The sequence below is a fragment of the Piliocolobus tephrosceles genome, chromosome 7, assembly GCF_002776525.5.
Source record: "Piliocolobus tephrosceles isolate RC106 chromosome 7, ASM277652v3, whole genome shotgun sequence".
Classification (NCBI taxonomy): domain Eukaryota; kingdom Metazoa; phylum Chordata; class Mammalia; order Primates; family Cercopithecidae; genus Piliocolobus; species Piliocolobus tephrosceles.
The window spans coordinates 67,614,226-67,634,161 of NC_045440.1; the positions used below are offsets into that span (position 1 = coordinate 67,614,226).

Genomic DNA, 19,936 nt, shown 5'->3' on the forward strand with positions numbered 1-19,936 from the left:
GTTTGGATCATACCATAATTAATTAAGATTGAATTTTCCCCAACACACTTCCATAGCAGTTTACTGCAGCTAGCATATTATTCCCTGGTCTTACACATAGAAAGCAATATGAAAGAAATCTTAGATTTAGATTCTGTTCCAACAGAGTTTATACAAAGGGGGTCTCACTTGATTGGCACTGACACGTCAACATGATTTTAGGAGTATATTAAAGGTTTATATAATCTAAAATCTATCATTTTATTGTATAAATTTTTGCCATAAAATAATTCATTAAAAAAGCAATCATACCCTTTACCACAGAATTTAGTACAAATAGTCCCAAAAGGTTGCTTATGTAACATAGTCTACATTTTAATTATAAATTTTAAAAAGTCATAGGGGACTTGCAAATGTATTTAATAGTGAGGTAATAAAGGTCATGTTTAAGTACAGAAAAATATATATACATTTATATAAGCACCTTCCTGGAAGTAGTTTGGCAATTTCTGCCCAACGATTTCCCAATCGCTTATGTGCTTCATAGATGATCCTGTCCTCCTCTTCTGTCCAGGAAGATTTCTTTACCTCAGGATTCAGATGATTATGCCATCTTTCTCTACACTGCTTGCCTATTCTTCCTTTTAAATGTTTTGCAATTAAAGACCATCGTTTTGGTCCATATTTCTGAACTAATTCAATAACCTAGGAAACAGAAAAACAAAGTTTAAAAAAGCATTACCTTGAAAGAATTTTAAAACATAATTCAAGAATACCATTTTAAATAAATGCATTAAATCCAAGCCACAACTACAATTTGTAAAAAAAAAAAAAAAACCAAAAAACTAATAAATACCCCTTTAGCATTTGCCAGCTTCAAAAATTGATTCCAAATGCATCTAAAAATCCAAGGGGCTAATTAAAGACACTTGAAATTAAATTGCTCTCATACACTATTAACTTGAAATAACTGTAAACATGTTGAAACTTGTGCATTTTCTACTCTTACATCTATTAAAAAAAAAAAAAAAGCTTCAGCACAAAGACAAAAACAAAACAAAACAAAAAAACAATTTGGAAGCAGAAAGATTCTACCAAGTTATTGGGGCTGTCATTTCTTCCTTTCTCAAACTGAAAGGACATAGATTACATATTCTTTTTTCCACATTTTACAGTTGTTTTTATTTCACCTAAAATTGCAAGAATAGTTATTCCAGCCCACTTTACCTCACTGCCCTATGTCAAATATCACCTCATAAATATTTTATATTGGTAGACTAACTTTAATATATGTTGATATTTTCACTGTATGTATATCTATTTACTATCTTTAAAAAATAAAATTTAAGGCTTTGGTAAATGTATTTTTAAACAAGATCACACATTTTAAAACTTATGAGTAGCCATCAAGTAAATCAGAGCAGTCTAGGTGAAGTAACTTTAAAGTTTGTTCTGGCTGGGCATGATGGCTCAGCCTCTAATCCCAGCATTTTGAGTGGCCAAGATGGGCAGATTGCTTGAGCCCAGGAGTTCAAGACCAGCCTGGAAAACATAGCGAGATTCCATCTCTATTTATTTAAAAAATTTTAAAAATAAGAATAACAAATAAAGTTTGTTTTGAGCAGAAGTAAGGATGCTCTAATGCCTCAACTGCATTAGCAACTTTTATGACTTAAAAAGGCATTACTAAAGAACAATTCCTAGAGGAGTGCAGAAAAGCTTCTATTCATCTCTGACTTTATAGCACAAACAATGACCTTGGTTTTTAAATCACAAAACCTTTGGAAACATGATGCTCTGACATCTATCTAATCCGGGGCTCATTATAGGTCAAGAGAAAAAGTTAAGAGTGACTTTTGTGCATATCAAGTTATTAGATGTAAAAATAAAATGAAAATGTTTTAAAATGTTAATTAGATTTTTGACAAAAAAACTGTACCCTAATAGTTATGAAATTGAGCTCAAAACAAGGTAAGTAACCTTACAGCAAGTATTTCTCCTTCTGCAAACCAAACTCTCAGAAAGAAAGGGCTGTATGTTATACTTGGTTTGACTCAATTTTTTAAAAACCCAACAACATTTCAAGACACTTAACATTCAATTCTCATGCAAGTAGCCTCCAGAGAACAAAATCAAAGTGACTTAAACATACACTTCATATGTCAAAACAACACATTAGGAAGAAAAAAACTAGTCTACCTACATAGTGAATATAAAGAGTATGAACACATTACCCTCTGATCTTCTTCTTTAGTCCAAGGACCCTTTATCAATTCAGGATTTAAAACTTTCTGCCATCGATGCTGGCACTGAAAATCAGAGCGATTCTGAAAAAATTTAGATGATTTTGTTATTAAACAACTGTCTTCCAGAAAGCAAGTTAGCCTGAATTTATGTCTCACATCCTTAGAACAAAGACTTCAAGAATAGTGTATTCAACAGCATTCTTTAAACATGTAACATTTATGTTACATGTCTGTGTCCCAATTATTTTTTTATTTTTTTATTTTTTTTTTGAGAGGGAGTCTCGCTCTGTCCCCCAGGCTGGAGTGCAGTGGCGCGATCTCGGCTTACCGCAAGCTCCGCCTCCCGGGTTCATGCCATTCTCAGCTTCCCGTGTAGCTGGGACTACAGGTGCTCGCCACCACACTAGGCTAATTTTTTGTAGTTTTAGGAAAGACAGGGTTTCACTGTGTTAGCCAAGATGGTCTCGATCTCCTGACCTCGTGATCCACCCGCCTCGGCCTCCCAAAGTGCTGGGATTACAGGCATGAGCCAGGGCGCCCGACCTGTTTTTTCTTAATTATAGTAGTAAACAGGGCTTAGACTACAAATAAAAAACAATTTATTTAAAACTAAAGTGTGTATCTTTACACTACACCTTATAATACAGCAAACGGCAAAGATAAAATACAGATAACTGCCATAAAGAAATGGATTTAGAGCTGAGGAATAAAAAGCAGTGGACAGAAAACTACACAAAGCTGACATAAGAACTCAAATAGGGCCTGGCACAGTGGCTCATGCCTATAATCCCAGCACTTTGGGAGGCTGAGGCGGGTGGATCACCTGAGGTCTGGAGTTCGAGACCAGCCTGACTAACATGGAGAAACCCCGTCTCTACTAAAAATACAAAATTAGCCGGGTGTGGTGGTGCATGCCTGTAATCCCAGCTACTCAGGAGGCTGAGGCAGGAGAATCGCTTGAGCCTGGGAGGTGGAGGTTGCGGTGAGCCAAGATTGCGCCATTGCATTCCAACCTGGGCAACAAGAGCGAAACTCCCGTCTCAAAAAAAAAAAAAAAAGAAAAGAAAAAGAACTCAAATAGCCTATCAATCTGGATTCACGTAGTTCAGCAGTACCTAACCATACAGTTTTAAAAAAAATGTAAAGGCATTACTATACCACTTCATGGGATCAAAAGGATGTTATAAATTATGACTCCAAGTTATTAAAAAAACATTACATAGTCTACATAGAAGATGCATGTTACATTTCAATTAAATTGGTTAAGTGTTCACACTTAAAAAGAAAATGAATTCACCAGAATAAGAAAACCTATGCAATATCTGGGTAGAAACATCTCAAACTCCAAAAATAATAAATGAAGCCTTATTTTAGTTCAGAACCTGGTAACTCCCATATATTACAAGGATAATGACACCTAACACTTTATTCGTGATTCACAGTTTACAAAATTGTTAGTTCATAAGATTACAGATAATCTAGAAACATATAAAGGGACAGATACAAATGTTTTGTCTACCCATGGCTCTTTTGCCCAATGCACGTAAAATTATTTTTATTCAAACTCAGCTTCATTTATGGCTTCTGTACACCAATGTTGATCCATTTTAAGGCTGATACTTTCTTCAAAATAATCAGGTTGCTCCTGTATATCCTTGTAGCATTTCTGTTAATACTAACGTAAATAACTTTTCTAACCTAGTTTCCATTTATTGAACACCTGCTAAAAATTAAGAATTGTGCCAAACATCCTATATGTTATTTCTAGTTCTACACAACCATACTACAGAAACAAGTATGATTATCTAGATATTATAGATAAGGAAGGTGACAATCAAAGAGGCTAAGTAATTTTTCTACGCCCATAGAGCTGACATTTGAAAACAATTCAAACTGACTCCAAAATTGATGCTCTTTCACATTACTTGATCTCAATTTCTGGGTTATGTTGAAAGGCATATGACAATATAGAAAAAACATAGTTAACATGGTTTATGAAACCCAAAGTAGTCAATATTTAAATTCAAATATGTATATTTTTCCTCACTACTCACAGTGTATTAAGGATACAAATAAAAGTATATGTGAGGGCCGGGCACAGTGGCTCACACCTGTAATCCCAGCACTTTGGGAGGCCGAGGCGGGCAGATCACCTGAGGTTGGGAGTTCGAGACCAGCCTGACCAACATGGAGAAACCCCATCTCTAGTAAAAAAAAAATACAAACAAAATTAGACGGGCGTGGTGGTGCAGGCCTATAATCCCAGCTACTCGGGAGGCTGAAGTAGGAGAATCGCTTGAACCTGGGAGGCGGAAACTGCAGTGAGCCGAGATCATGCCATTGCTCTCCAGACTGGGCAACAAGAGCGAAACTCCGTCTCAAAAAAAAAAAAGAGTATATGTGAAAATACTTCATAAATTATAAAGCTATATAATGAACAGCAGGTGAATAGTAAGTAGTATGGCAAACAATAGGCATAATAGTTTTTAAAATCAACATTTTAAAAGGTAAGCCTCAGATGATAAGCTTTTTTAAATAGGGCTTTTCTGGATTTTTTGGTTAGCTATCAAACATCTCAATATATTTCTCACAGAATGTTTTAACGTGTATTAGCAAATATTTATAAGGTCCCACATAAATTTATTACCATTTTTGTTTTAAGTTAATAATCTTTTTAGGCCCCTGGATAAACACGTTACTAAAAGACCAGACTCTCTAAGCCATTAGCAACCAACTAAGGGAGACCAAACAAACAGGGATGTTTTTAGGAAGGAAACCTAAAATTAAAATATGTGGACACATTTTTGAAAAATAGCAAATTTAACCCAGTGCCTTAAACCAGCCATGTTAGAAATATAATTTAATATTTCACTTACTTGAAGATGACTAGCAATTAGAGTCCAATCATCAGTTCCATGTTGTTCAACCAACTTCTTTAATTTATCGTCCTATTAAAACAGTACGAAAATTAGAAAGCTTTCCCCCATCCTTTTCCTCTACCCCTAAATATAGGTAACTCTCCAGTTATATTAAGGAGCATCTGGTAACCATAGAATAACTAAAGCTATCCACTATAATACAAATTCCTCCATTTATTATACTGTTTCTGTTAAGTCCCAATGTCATCTATTATTCATGTCTCTGGTTGAAGAAAAAGAATGTACAGTTAATTGATGCATACTTTTTCTCATATTTTGTTTTTAAATCTTTCATAACTACAGTAGTTTTTTTTTTGTTTTTGAGATGGAGTCTCGCTCTGTCACCCAGGCTGGAGTGCAGTGGTATAATCTTGGCTCACTGCAACCCTCTGCCTCCCAGGTTCAAGCGATCCTCCTGTCTCAGCCTCCCAAGTAGGATTAGGATTACAGACACATGTCACCACACCAGGCTAATTTTTGTATTTTTAGTACAGACAGGGTTTCGTCATGTTGGCCAGGCTGGTCTTGAACTCCCGACCTCAAGTGATCCGACCATCTTGGCCTCCCAAAGTGCTGGGATTACAGGTGTGAGCCACCACACCCGGCTGTATAACTATAGTAATATTAATCCATAAATACATGTAAGAAACTAGTAACTTTGTCAGATAATAACCTCGTCCCTTGTCCATTTTACTCTGTTCCAGAGCTTCTTCAGTCCTTTTTGTTGTGGTACTTCATAATCATGATCAGCATACTGAAGGTCATCATCCTCATCCTCACTACAAAAAAAAACACAATTTGTGAAATCAAGAATTTTATTTAAATTTGTAAATTCAATCATTGAACCTGTGTGTGCAGGTATGCCTGAAGAAATCATACAGACTACAAGATGTATTCACAATGAGACTATTCAAAGTATAAAAAATTAAGAGTCAGACAATGGGGTGGGGTGTGATACACTTTTTTTTTTTTTTTTTTTTTTTGGAGCCAGTCTTGCTCTGTCGCTCAGGCTGGAGTGCAGTGGCACTATGTTGGCTCACTGCGAGCTCCGCCTCCCAGGTTCACGCCATTCTCCTGCCTCAGCCTCTGCAGTAGCTGGGACTACAGGTGCCCGCCGCTACACCCAGCTAATTTTTTGTTTTTTTAGTAGAGACAGGGTTTCACCGTGTTAACCAGGATGGTCTCAATCTCCTGACCTCGTGATCCACCCACCTCGGCCTCCCAAAGTTTTGGGATTACAGGCGTGAATCACCGCGCCCGGCCTGGAGCTATACTTCATACTGACACCAAACACATGGGGTTGGATATGCCACTATGGGAAAAATCATAATCTTGTATGTCATGTTAAGGAATTTGACCTTTACTCTTCATTTGACCTTTATTCTAAAGAGTTAAAGAACTTAAACACAGCAAAAGACAAAAGACAAATATCTTGTGTTTTAGAAAAATCAATGACAAGAGTGTGGTGAAATTGAAAAAGAAAAACCAATTAGTAATCTTCACAAGAGCCCAAGCAAGAAATTATTGGGGCCTGACAAATGGTAATGGAATATAAACCACAGCCAATTAAAAGACACAACAGAAGTGATCCAATTAACAATACCAACAACAAAAAATTTTTAACATCTAAAAATAATTTTAACATACAAGCTAAAGGTACAGTAAGTGACAAGACACTACTGTGAGACACAGAAATCTTGAACAAATGGAAAACCATTCTGACTTTTTTTTTTTCAGATAGCATCTCAGCTTGCTCTGTCACCCAGGCTGGAGTGCAGTGGCACAATCACAGCTCACTGTAGCCTTGAACTCCCAGGCTCAGGCAATCCTCATGTACCATCACGCCCAGCTAATTCTTTCTATTTTTTGTAGAGATAGGGTTTTGCTGTGTTGCTCCACCCTCAAGGCTAGTCTTGAACTCCTAAACTCAAGTGATCCTCCTGCCTCAGCCTCCCAAATCCCACGCTTGGGATTACAGGCATGCATCACCATGCTCAGCCTTCTGACCACATTCTTGGATAAGAAAACAATATATTGATATGTCCATTCTCTAATTTAGGGAGATGTCCATTCTCCCTAATTCATAAATTTAAATAAAATGAATAAAAATACCAATATATTTTGGGAGAGAATCAGACAAGCTGAATCTACAATTCATATAAAAAAATCAAGTAGAGAGAAAAGTTTTAAAAAATAATAATCAGAGAATTACCACTACCCAATATCAAAACACACTGTAAAGAAATAAAATAGAATGGTACTACCACATGAACAAACACACAGATAAATGGAACAGAAGAGAACATTCAGGAAAGAAAAAAGACCAACATGGAATTTGGTAAATTATAACAGTAATATTTCAAATCAGTGGAGTAAAGGTAGACTTTTCAATAAATGGTGTTAAGACACTGGGTAGCCATTTTTTTAAATTAAGATGGGCCGGGCATGGATACCTGTAATCCCAGCACTTTAGGAGGCTGAGACGAGCAGATCATTTGAGGTCAGGAGTTCGAGACCAGCCTGACCAACATGGCCAAATCCTGTCTCTACTAAAATTGCATAAATTAGCTGGGTGTGGTGGTACATGCCTGTAATCCCAGCTACCTGGGAGGCTGAAGCAGGAGAATTGCTTGCACCCAGTGAGCCAAGACTGCACCACTGCACTCCAGCCTAGGCAACAGAGTGAACCTCCATTTCAAAAAACAAAACAAAACAAAACAAAAAGATGGTGTACTACTTTACAATAAAATACATGAGTGAAGCAATTATTTACATTTTTTAAATGAAACCATAATGGTACTATAAAAAATAGAAAAAAAGTCTACTTTTCATATCCTTGAGTAGAAGAGAGGTAAATGTGACAAAAATCTGGAAGTCATAAAATAGATCAACCAAGGTAATGATAGTGGGAACTGAAAGAAACATGTGACACTGAGAGATATTTAAAAAGCAGAAAAGAAAGGATTTTGCAACTGATAGATGAGGGACACGGAAGGAGGAATTAAAGATGACTCCAAAGTTTCTGGCTTTGAAAACATAAGTAGAGCTATTTACTATGGAAAATGAGAGAAGAAGAAACAGAACTTTGGGAGGGAGAAAAAAATGGGGAGAGTATGTGTAGTTGGGGACTGTTTTCAAGGTACTTGAAAAATACACAGGTGGATGTCTGGAACAGCACTTCCCAACAGAGATACAATGCAAGTCACATATGTAATTTTCTAGTAGCCACATTTTTTTAAAAAAGAGGAATAAGTGAAATGTACTTCAATAGTCAGTATTCTTTAGCTTAATATATCAAAAATATAATCATTTCAATATGTAATCAATATAAAAAAGTATAAATGAAACACTTTACATATTTTTTTCTTACTAAAGTCTTCAAAATCTGGTGTGTATTTTGTAGTTAGAGTTCATTACAATTCAGACTAGCCACCATTCAAGAGCTCAATAGCCACATGTTACTAGTGGCTATCCTATGAGGCAGAGCAGACCTAGAAGGCAAATGAGCACGTGGACCTGCTCAAATACAAGGTCTAGGGTAGAGATGCCGTTTCGGCCAGCATACAAAGAATAGCTGAGGGCACAGGATGACCCAAGAAAAATGAATAAAGTGAGGAAGGGGCCAAAGTCAGAACCTGAGTTTTGATGGAGTAAAAAAAGAAAAAGCAATTTTAAAGAATAAACCCCCATAAAAAAGGGCAAGCCTTAATGATAAACTGAATTAGAAGGCCAGGCGCTGTGGCTCACACCTATAATCCCAGCACTTTGGGAGGCTGAGGCAGGCGGATCACCTGAGGTCAGGAGTTCAAGACCAGCCTGGCCAACACGGTAAAACCCCGTCTCTACTAAAAATACAAAAATTAGCTGGGCATGATGGTGGGTGCCTATAATCCCAGCTACTTGGGAGGTTGAGGTGGGAGAATCACTTGAACCCCAGAGGTAGAGGTTACAGTGAGCCGAGATCACATCATTGCACTCCAGCCCGGGTGACAGAGCGAGACTCTGTCTCTATAAATAAATAAATAAATAAATAAATAAGCAAACAAACAAACAAATAAACTGAATTAGAGGATTCTGAGTAGCCTGTGGACTGAACAAAGTCATGGCATCTGAAAATAACACAGTCTAACACTTACTTAAAACTTCTAAGCACCGGACACTGTGGTAGTCTATGAAATTTTTCTCTTAACGCCTAACAACTGGAAGAGGGGAATATTATCATTATTCCCATTTCACAGAATAGGAAACTTTGACTTAGAAATGTAACCTCTTGCCCACAGTCGCTACTTAACCACTATACTACAACATACTGGAAAATTCAGGGGAAAGTGCTAGGAAGCTGGAAAATACTAAAGACAACCTCAAGTTCATTTTGGAATCAGAACAAGGTTCTGGTTCTAACTTAATGACTCACTCTGTAACCCTGAACACGTTAACCTCTCAGGGATTTAGTTTACTTGTTCGTAAAATGATAGTAATACCACCTACCTTATAGTGCTGCTTTAAGGATAAAATTAAATGAGAAAACATATATAACACCTCACACAGCACATGGCACAGAAAATATTAGTATTACGTGCACAGGCTGATCACCTAATAGTATTCAAAATTATTTTTGCCTTACTAGATTCAACTGTTTCTCAAAAATTCATTGATTTCAAACAGCAAAAGTCTGAAGATTTGTTTAACCTTACTCTAACATAGTTGAGCGCATGCAAGTAGTTTCTAATATCTATGTAAGTTAGTAATTTTAATCTTACAAAATTGAAAACTGAAGGTCCAGATTTAATATATACTGTCTATAGATCCTTTGCAGGAACGTCTAACTTCCATTGACTTGTCAATTCCATTGGAACAAAATTCTTCATATTTGACCAAGCAAAACACCAAGATTCTTCCATTCCCCTATGATCTGCTTCTACAGTTCAATGCACTTCAGTAGTCCAATGTTCTCTCTCCCTGAAGCCATTGTCTATTTGTAACAATAATCCACCAGTCATCCTTTCATACATGGCTGTTTTGTTTTGTTTCTTTTTTGAGATGGAGTCTTGCTCTGTCGCCCAGGCTTGAGGGCAGTGGCACAATCTTGGCTCACTGCAACCTCCACCTCCCCAGTTCAAGCAATTCTCCTTCCTCAGCCTCCCAAGTAGAAGGAATTACAGGTGCCTGCCATCATGCTTGGCTAATTTTTGTATTTTTTTAGTGGAGACAGGGTTTCACCCTGTTGGCCAGGCTGGTCTCAAATTCCTGACCTCAGGTGATCAGCCAACCTTGGCCTCCCAAACTGTTGGGATACAGGTGTGAGCCACCATGCCCGGCCCACATATGGTTGTTTTATTAAACTATGTAAAAAAAAAAAAAAAAAAAAAAACACACCTCTATAGGCTTGATTAAATACCTGATACGTGCAGCCATTTTCAGCTATCAGAAATATCACCTGATTGGCCAAGATTAAATTGTTAATCTTCAGGGTCCAATGACTTCATAAATTTCTAAGAAAGCTACTGAATCAGATAAAACACCACACTGTAGCTTTCTGTCCTATTTGTATGTACTAAGAGCACCTACTTTTCTTCTTTTTAATGTTTATCACATTTGCCAACCTTCACATTGAAAAAGTAAGCTCATGAGTGCAGACCATGTCTATCATGTTCACCTTTCAGGACTAAGCACAGTACCTGCCACTCAAATATTTGTAAAACTAATGAACAATCTTCCCTAACCTTCCAACTCCACCAAGTGCTCTATATTCCAAAATTATCTCACTCCTTTCCAACCCAACCAAACTTCCACCTTCTTCAATACATGTGATCTCAAAGTGGATCTAAGAAAGAAAATGTTTTAACAAATGCAAATACCTCTAGGAAGAGGCAAAAGGCATTCTCATTTGTTAAAAGAATTTCAAAACCCTAAAAAACACCTCCAAGTGGTAGAATTTTAAGAAGCAGAACCTGCTGAAACATTTTTAAATATTCAATACAGAAAAGGTTCTTTGAAGGTTATGTACCGTACTGTTTAACCTTTCTTAGAAATGCCACCAGCAACATTACCACTTCCTGACACCCCAAATAGCCCTCAGGCATGCTTTCCAGAGGGTCTCTTTCTTTTCCTCCCTTTCTTCAGATCCCCAAAGTTTCCATAACAGCGTATTTGAGACTGCTTTAAAATACAAGCTATTTCTAAGTCAAAATATTTTTTACCTTGGGAATTTGCCCATATAAATCTTGAGTATTCGCAAAACTATCTACATCACATTTAATCTATATGAAACAGACTTCAAGATTCTTACATATTATTTTAAGGATATAAGTCCAAAAACATTATTTTGGTCAAAAACACGAGTTTCCAAAGAGTAATTTTCCTGAAAACTTTTTCATTTTAACTGTAAAATTTTGCCTCTTACTTTTTACCCACACACTTACTTTATTGTGAGAAATTTCTATTTCTACATGAGGTTTCATTCTGTTTTGCATTTCAGCATGGTCATCAGTTTCAGACACTGAGTTATATAGCCCATTCAATGTTCAGTAAGCTGGGCTTTTTGAATGGGTAAGTGTGAGGGAGAAAGTAGAATTCTTAGAATTATTTACCACTGGGACTTTCCTAGAGTCCACCTACTTCTTAGTTATGGCATGAAGTTATTTCTACATATATGTAAGTGAGTATTGAAAAGATACTGTTAACTTTCAAATACATATAACCAAAAAAAAGATCCTAGATATGTATCAACATCACTAGCTACAAAGAAAGATGCCTGAGAATGCCTATAATTTGCAAAGAAAACAGGGAAAGGATAAAACCCCACAAATCACCGCACCAATATCCCACTTTCACCATTTAACAATGAAAAAGTCCCATCACTGAAAAATGATTAGACATCATCAAAATGGATCTGCTCTACTTTTATATAATCTTTTGACATTTCTGTATTATAGCAATCAATGTTGGTAATATGTAATAATTTAATAAAATTGGCTTCCTACTATGTAGTTAAATAAACCATTTCTAGCCTAGTGTAATTATCTAGAAGATAGCAAAATAAAGTGACATTATTTCTCTAGTCACAAAGCAATAATAGATTAATTAGGTCTTTGACTCTCCAACCCAGGACTTGGTTTCCAGAATGATTCTGCTAGTTTTCTTAAGTCAAAGAAAATATTTATTTGATAAATGTCTAATACATAACCAAACTACTATATTCAAATGGAAACAGTTTCATAGATTGTGAAGTAAAGTGATTAGGGTGATTATGAAACAGTCAAAGGAAGCACACAAAAAAATTTATAACTCATTAGGCCAGGAAAATAGTTAAGAGTAACTTTACATTGGGGTGCAAGCTAATAGGACATGATACTCATGACTTTGTGAAATAATACCCACTTGATGAAATAATTCACATGTGATGTTAAGATAAAACGTTTAGAAGTTCAATTTTAGAGGATAACAATTATATCACTTAAACCAGTAAATGAGGTATTCCAAGGAGGAAACTGAAATTTTTAAAAAATTTTTATTCTAAAAGAAAAAGAAATACCGGTTCTATAAAATTTGCTCTAGTAAAATTGCATCAAGTTGATAATATTTTAAATCACAGATTAACTCAAGTCCGAAATCTTTATCACAGACAAAAAAATGTATCTTTATTATACAATCCTGAGGACAAGTCCAATCATATTCAAGGTATGAAAATTTACCAGGTTGATTTAATAAAGTGAAATTAGGCCACCCAGTGGTTAATATGATGTACTGCATACATGAATATTTTATTTCCAAATCTGAACTGTGCAAACCAGCATTATTATAGTAAGACAAATTTGACTTTACATAACCTTTGATCATTATTAATAGCAATACTGAAGAGAGTTCTACCTAGTAATTCCATAAACAAAAACAATGTGAGAAAATTTCTATTTCATTAGTATGTATATGCTTTTAAATGAGAAAAGATTACAAAATGTCTTCAAATATATATATATTAAAGCTAGAAACTACCTTACAGACCATAAAATCCAAACTCCACACATTAACCAGATGAAAAACTGAGGCAGAGTTTACCAGCTTCCCCAAACAGTATTGCCAGTTAATGACAAAACCGATTAAAAGATCAGTTCTCATATTTCAGTATAATTTCATCCCCACCCATTTTGCTGGAAACAACACAGTATAATTGGTTCCTACACACACACATATACATAACATTGAAAAAACATCTTCTATTTCAAGAGCTGGCTTTTATCTTTTCAGGTTAGTGAAGTCATAGGTCATCTCAAGTGTAAATACTTTAATCTGTTACTAGTAAGCAGGTTTCTAAATGACTTTTTTAAAGTTTACTTTAAAGGGTAAAACTGACTTTCAAATCTAAAATTAATTATGTATATATAAATATGCTTAAAAGTCAAATATATATTAACAACAGATATATTAATGCTAATATTGCCTGTAAATTGTCATTGCAACTCCCAGTGGGATGTAAAATTATTTAAAGTCACAATACAAATGAGTTTTCCTTTATGTAAATCTAGAGGAGAGATACTACAGCTATCTTAAAGGTCAAAACAGCTAACGTCCTGCAGTTGTTTCACACTTGAGTTAACAGTTTTCTACTCTTAGGTTTTCTTTCTTTTTTTTTTTTTTTTCAGATCACATAGGAAACGTATATTACAGGATTTATGCCTATGCTCTTAGGCAAAACTTTTATACAGCAAAGTACAGTTTTCACTTGAACGCTTAAATGGTTGTATACTGGAGATCTCAAATTACAACCTGAAGTAACTTAATTATTTCTTTTCCCTTTCAACTATAAATTGAGTTCAAATATATTAAGATACTTAGCTAAAAGGCAAGAGAGATTTTTCCCAATGACTACGTTATTTTTGCTTCAAAACAATTCACACTCTATCTTCTTTTGTTTTTGGTTGAAGCACAAAAGCAGAGCATCTACTATCGTCTAAGATATGTAAATCATATTTACGTATGCAAGAAATGTAATTTAGAGTATGAAACACATTCAAGTATGAAGACTTAAGAGATACATCATTCAGAGATGGTAATTTCTCCCCACATCCTCTATCTGTATACTCCCAGGGACAGTGTAACTTCACCCCACCACATTTAATTACTCGAGATTTGACTCTTTAAATCACTCTATCATGTTTAAATTAACTTACACAACTGGCAAGGGATAAATGTCAAAAGTACAATATTTAGATTTTAAGCTCACAGTATTCTCAAAACAACTTATATAGGCAAACTAACATTAAGTTATTTCTCCTTTGTCTATTATTATGAAACATACACTTCATACATATGAAATTGACAGAAAACCCTTTGGGGAGGGGAAGGTTCTGACATTTAAACATTCATGTCTAGTCATAATTTTAATTTAACTAAATGCTGATGACAGAATTAGCCAAGAAACTGTTTCAAATAAGATTAACAGCTATACTGATAAGTAGATATCACACATTAATAAACTTGTTATTGAGTTAACATATTCAATTGTCATCTTATTTTTACATTTTTTTATATTTAAAAATTCAAAAAGCCTAAACCAGTACTTCAGCAATCATAATTACAAGAGCTTTAAATATCTATCTTTTCTGAAGACTGATGTTAATTGGGTCCTTGAAGTTCTAGAGGGGAGGTTCTCTCCTGGGTGATTTTGTCCCCCAAAAGATATCTGGCAATGTCTGGAGACATTTTTACTGTCATGACTGAGGGAAGTGGAGTGTTCCTATCTCTACTGGGTAGAAGCCAGGGATGCTGCTAAACATCTCCCCATTACAAAGAATTATCTGGCCCAAGATGTCAATAGTGCAAAGGTTGAAAACAGTTTTAGAGGGGTCTGTGTATACATTTATATAATCTCAAGGGTTTGTCCTATAACTTACTACAAAACTAATAAGTTTACCGGGACTTAAGGATTTCTGCAAAAGCATCCTGCACACAGCAGATGCTTAACAGACAAAGCAAAAAACAATTATGTATAGTTACTGCCAATTTTTAGCAGAACTCTGCAGTGAATGACCCCCATTACTAAATTTCAACTTAGGAAATACATCTCTAGTTAAGATTTTGGGGCTGTGGATCTAGATTAAAAAAATTTGGAAATTCTTTTCAGGTTTATTTGATAATGCTGAAAATCAGAAGACACTCTATATTTTTGTTATCTAAGCAATTACTCCACATAATTTATGAGTAGCTGCTGTAATGGCATGTAAACAAAAATTAGACACATAAATTCATCCTAGCACATTTTCCAGGCAAAGGTGAAAAAAAGTGCTTTACCTCTCTGCAACACTTAGGTACGGTCAGAGTCAAACACAGACACTCAAATTATTAAGTGAATCAAACACATTGTTTTATTTTAAGATCAAGCCACTCGTTGTTACTACTAGTTGTTACTATGTGACATGGTCCCAATAGAGGATATTAAAATATACATATATACATAAAGCTAAGAATATGGGTATGGAAATTACAGAAAACATCGAAACGGTCCGCTCAGCTATTCCCCAGAGGATTTTCCACAACGTTTCAAGATAGCCAGGTTGGCAGAGGGGTGGCTGCCCAGGTTCACCACGGAGTTCCTATTGTGACTGTACTGTCATTCAGAAAAGAGTCGCCCGAACACCATTTTCAAGTCCTCCTGGCAGGACACAGCCAGTTTTCTCTGCGTAGCGAACTCCCTAAAAGCGCTCGACTTACCTGGCAAGAAACCTGCCTCGAAGAAGTGGCAGCGTGAGGTCAGGAGTCTGGACACGCACTGTGGGGAGAGCCACGGAGAAACCTGGGCATCTCGTACGTCCCGCGCCTCAAACACCCTGGTCCCCAACTCTCCACACGTCGCGGCGGCGCTCCGGCCATCGAGGCCAAGCGGCCGCGGGCACGCGGGAAGAAAAACCTCTGCCCTCGCCGGGGAGGGCCTTATGGCGGGAGGGGGCAGCGGGATAGGAAAGAGAATCTGAGCCGAGACGGCGCCGACAGGCCTGAGCGAAAGGGGTGCCACCCACCTGCGCGACCTCTTCGCCATCCTCCAAGTACCGCATAGGAGCGGGCTGGGCGGGGACGCGGGTCAGCCTCCTCCAGCCTCCGGCGAATGCTCCTTCTCCCTGATCCTCCAGCCGCTTCCCCTCGCTCCCTCTAGAGACTGCCGAGTGCGGAACGCACGTCCTCTGCAGGGCAGGAGGGAGGGACAGCGGGAGCGGACCGCGACCCGCCCCCGACCCCGGCCCGCAGCGCCGCTCTTAGCCCCGACCCGGCCCTGCTAGGGATGCCCCCAACATGTCAGGAGGAGCGATCCCGCCCTCCGCCAGCTTCTCCCGCCGCTTGTCAGCCTCCCCGCCCCGATCCCAGACTGGCTCCGCCACAGGCGCCGACCCTTCCCCACTCCCCGCAGCTAGCAGTTCTGCAGGGCTCGCAGTCTCCTGCAGGGTTTTGTCCGCACCGCCGAATCTCGCGCCCAGCCTCCCTCAAGAGCCGCCGTTTGAATCTGCGCACGCGGCCCTGAATCCCATTGGCTGTGGGGACCGCACGCGGAGGAGCGGGGGCGGGGCGGGGCGGGGAGAGCGCGCGCGGCTGAGGGCGGGGCTGGGGAGCTGGAAGCTGCGACTGGAACTCGCGGGAGTCGGGGAACGAGCCCGGAGCCAGGGGGTGGGGCCGCGGGTGGGGCACGCGGGCCGAGCTGTCACAGGACCCGGAACGCGCCGAGAGGCGCACCTCGCGGGGCCTGCTGGGAGAGCAAGTTCCTGCGCTAGCAGAGGAGCGGGTCCGGAAGCGGGGCTGGAGCGGGTCTGGAAGCGGGCAGTGGAGCGGTCCAGCTGTCCCGAACTGCTTAGGGTGAGCGGACTGAGTTTCTGGCTGGGTGGGTGGTCCCGCGGCCTAGTGTGGGAACGTCTCCGCAGCCTCGCCTCGGCCACAGCTCCTCGCTCCTTAGGTGTCTTCCATCTCACTAGTTAGGAGGCGCGGTTTTCAGACTTGAGACAAACCTAACCATAAATTTGCGCGGCCGTTATTTTTTAACCAAAAATGTGAGCTATTTTTACCCAGACATCATAGCCACGAGAGGGACGAAGACTCTGGCAGGAAACCAGATATCACCTATTTTCCTCAAAAAGCAGCTGAAGCGTGACAAGTGAAAAAAAGTTCCTAGCGGGAGACGTGCTTGGAACGGGAGATAATCTGTGTCTACCGCTGGTCCTCCAGGTGCTTAATTTTGTGTCCGCTCTACGGGAAATAACGTGCGCGGCGCAGGAGCCCGGACTGGAGAATAACCCGTGAAGACGACAGTGGACTGAGCATTTCGTCCAGATGAATGAGCATGGTAGTTAAGTGTAGAAGATGACCTTCTTTCCTCTGGAGAGACCGGGGAGGGGGGAACCACCGGAGGAGTTTCTAGCGGTTGCAGCTACTTGAGGTTCCAGTCTAGTAACTACGAACTGTTCATTTCAAGTAGCATTAAAGTAGATTTGCTACAGTGACAATTAGACTTGGCTAAGGAAATTTGCAAGGCAGCATGGTCTACTGCATAGGGCACTGAGCCGCATGTTATCACTGTAACAAACACTTGCTATTTTGAAATTTTACGCTTCATCTTTTGCAAATCAGATGCAGGTGCGGAGTGAATTAAGCGGAGCTGAATTAAGAGAAGCTTGCATGCACTACTGTCAAAACCTAAACACACTGGCTTTTTTTTTTTTTTTTTTTAACAGTTCCTTTTTTCAAGGTATGGATTCTGGGAAGTAAGGGAAGGTAAAACAGCATTTCTTTTTCTCTCTCTCCTTTATTATTTATTTATTTATTTATTTAGAGACTAGGTCTTGCTCTGTCCCCCATGCTGGAGTGCAGCGGCACAATCATAGCTTACAGTAGCCTCGAACAGTGATCCTCTTGCCTCAGCCTCCAAAGTAGCTGGGATCACAGGTGCGTGCCACAAAACCTGGCCAAGCGTTTCTTCCAGATCAGTGCTTACTGGGTTGCTGGTTCAGTAAAAATAAAAAATAAATAAATATTTAGAAATGAGTTCCCAAATTTCATTATGTTCCCAATGTCATTTGGAATCACTGTTTCACTGCTTTCTTATTTGCCCCTGGGTCATACATTAATGCACTTATTTATATCTAACAGGAAGCAGAGCTTCTGCTATATTTTAGGCTGTATTCAGTTTTATACAGAATATCTTTTTTAGAGCTTGAAGACAGATGTGTTGGATTTTGACAGTAAAACAAATTTCCTTCATTCTTACATATAGAGAAAAACAATTCCCAGAAAGATAACATTGTGAATTTACTTAAATCAGTTATAAAACTCAGGGCAAAGTGTGGAATTAAAGTGGTTCACAGTCATTTGAATACACATACTCAAATGTATTATAAACTAAGACGGGTTTTTTTAAAGCAAATATTTAGAGATTTTATTCAGAGTATATAAAGAATTCTCAAAACTCTGAGAAAAAGCAGCATTTTAAAAAGGGCAAAAGATTTAAACAGATTTCACCAAACAAGATATAGATATACATACATACATGACAGGCACGTTAAATGATGTTCCACCTCATTAGTCATTAAAGAAACACAAATTAAACCACAATGAGATACTACTATACTTCTGTTAGAATTAGCAATGAAAATGACTGACTCTACAAATGTTGGTGAAGATGTAAAAGGTTAAGCAAGTACAACTTGCATACGTTGCTGGTAGGGATGCAGAATTCAGCCATTTTGGAAAATGTTTATAGTGGCTTTGTTTCATTTGTTTTTTAATTTTTGTGAGTACATAGTTGGTGTATATATTTATGGGGTACATGAGATGTTTTGATACAGGCATGCAATGTGAAATAATCACATCAAGGAGATGGGGTATCCATCACCTTGAGTGTGTATCCTTTGTGTTACAAACCCCTTACACTCTTATTTTAAAATGTACAACGAAGTTATTGACTATAGTCAACTTGTGCTATCAAATAGTAGGTCTTTTTTTTTTTTTTTTTTTGAGAGTCTCACTCTGTCACCCAGGCTGGAGCACATTGGCGCAAGCGCCACTCACTGCAACCTCCGCCTCCCACGTTCAAGCAATTCTTGTGCCTCAGCCTCCCAAGTAGCTGGGATTACAGGCATGTGTCACCGTGCCCAGCTAATTTTTGTGGGATTTTTTGTTTTGTTTTTTTGTTTTTTTTTTTTTTTTTTTTTTTTTTTTTTTTGAGACAGTTTCACTCTGTCGCCTAGGCAGGAGTCTAGTGGCGTGATCTTGGCTCACTGCAACCTCTGCCTCCCAGGTTCAAGAAATTCTCCTGCCATGGCAGGCCAATTTTTTGTATTTTTAGTAGAGATGGGGTTTCACCATGTTGGACAGGCTGGTCTCGAACTCCTGACCTCAGGTGATCCTCCTGCCTCGGCCTCCCAAAGTGCTGGGATTACAGGCATGAGCCACCATGCCTGGCCTAATTTTTGTATTTTAAGTAGAGACGGGGTTTTGCCATGTTGGCCAGGCTGGTCTCGAACTCCTGACCTCAGGTAATCCATCCACCTCAGCCTCCCAAAGTGCTGGGATTACAGGCATGAACCACTGACCCTGGCCTGTTTTTAAAGGTTTTAGATTTGGGGTCTAGCTGTGTAGCCCAGGCTGGAGTGCAGTGGTGTGATTATAGCTCACTGTAACCTTGAACTCCTGGGCTCAAGCAGTCCTCCTGCCTCAATGTCCTAAAGTGCTGGGATTACAGGCATGATCCATCTGTGCCCAACCAGGGCCATTCTTCAGAGATGCTGGTGTGATTACTAAAACAATCTTCCTTGGTTT

The 19,936-nt window shown here is 38.5% G+C and overlaps 1 protein-coding gene across 3 annotated transcripts in view; it reads right to left on the reverse strand.

Annotated features, from left to right (window-relative positions):
* The window catches only part of MYBL1 (MYB proto-oncogene like 1), a 46,469-nt gene extending 30,142 nt beyond the window's left edge, over positions 1–16,327 (reverse strand). For all 3 annotated transcript variants that reach the window (XM_023222390.1, XM_023222389.1, XM_023222388.1), the window contains exons 1-5: positions 16,156–16,327; positions 5,817–5,922; positions 5,102–5,173; positions 2,214–2,306; positions 464–684 (exon numbers count right to left, since the gene is read on the reverse strand). In XM_023222390.1, the coding sequence (XP_023078158.1) occupies positions 464–684; positions 2,214–2,306; positions 5,102–5,173; positions 5,817–5,922; positions 16,156–16,175 (512 nt within the window). In that variant the 5' untranslated portion in view covers positions 16,176–16,327. The remainder of the gene's footprint in view (positions 1–463; positions 685–2,213; positions 2,307–5,101; positions 5,174–5,816; positions 5,923–16,155) is intronic.
* Positions 16,328–19,936: the final 3,609 nt, after the last annotated feature.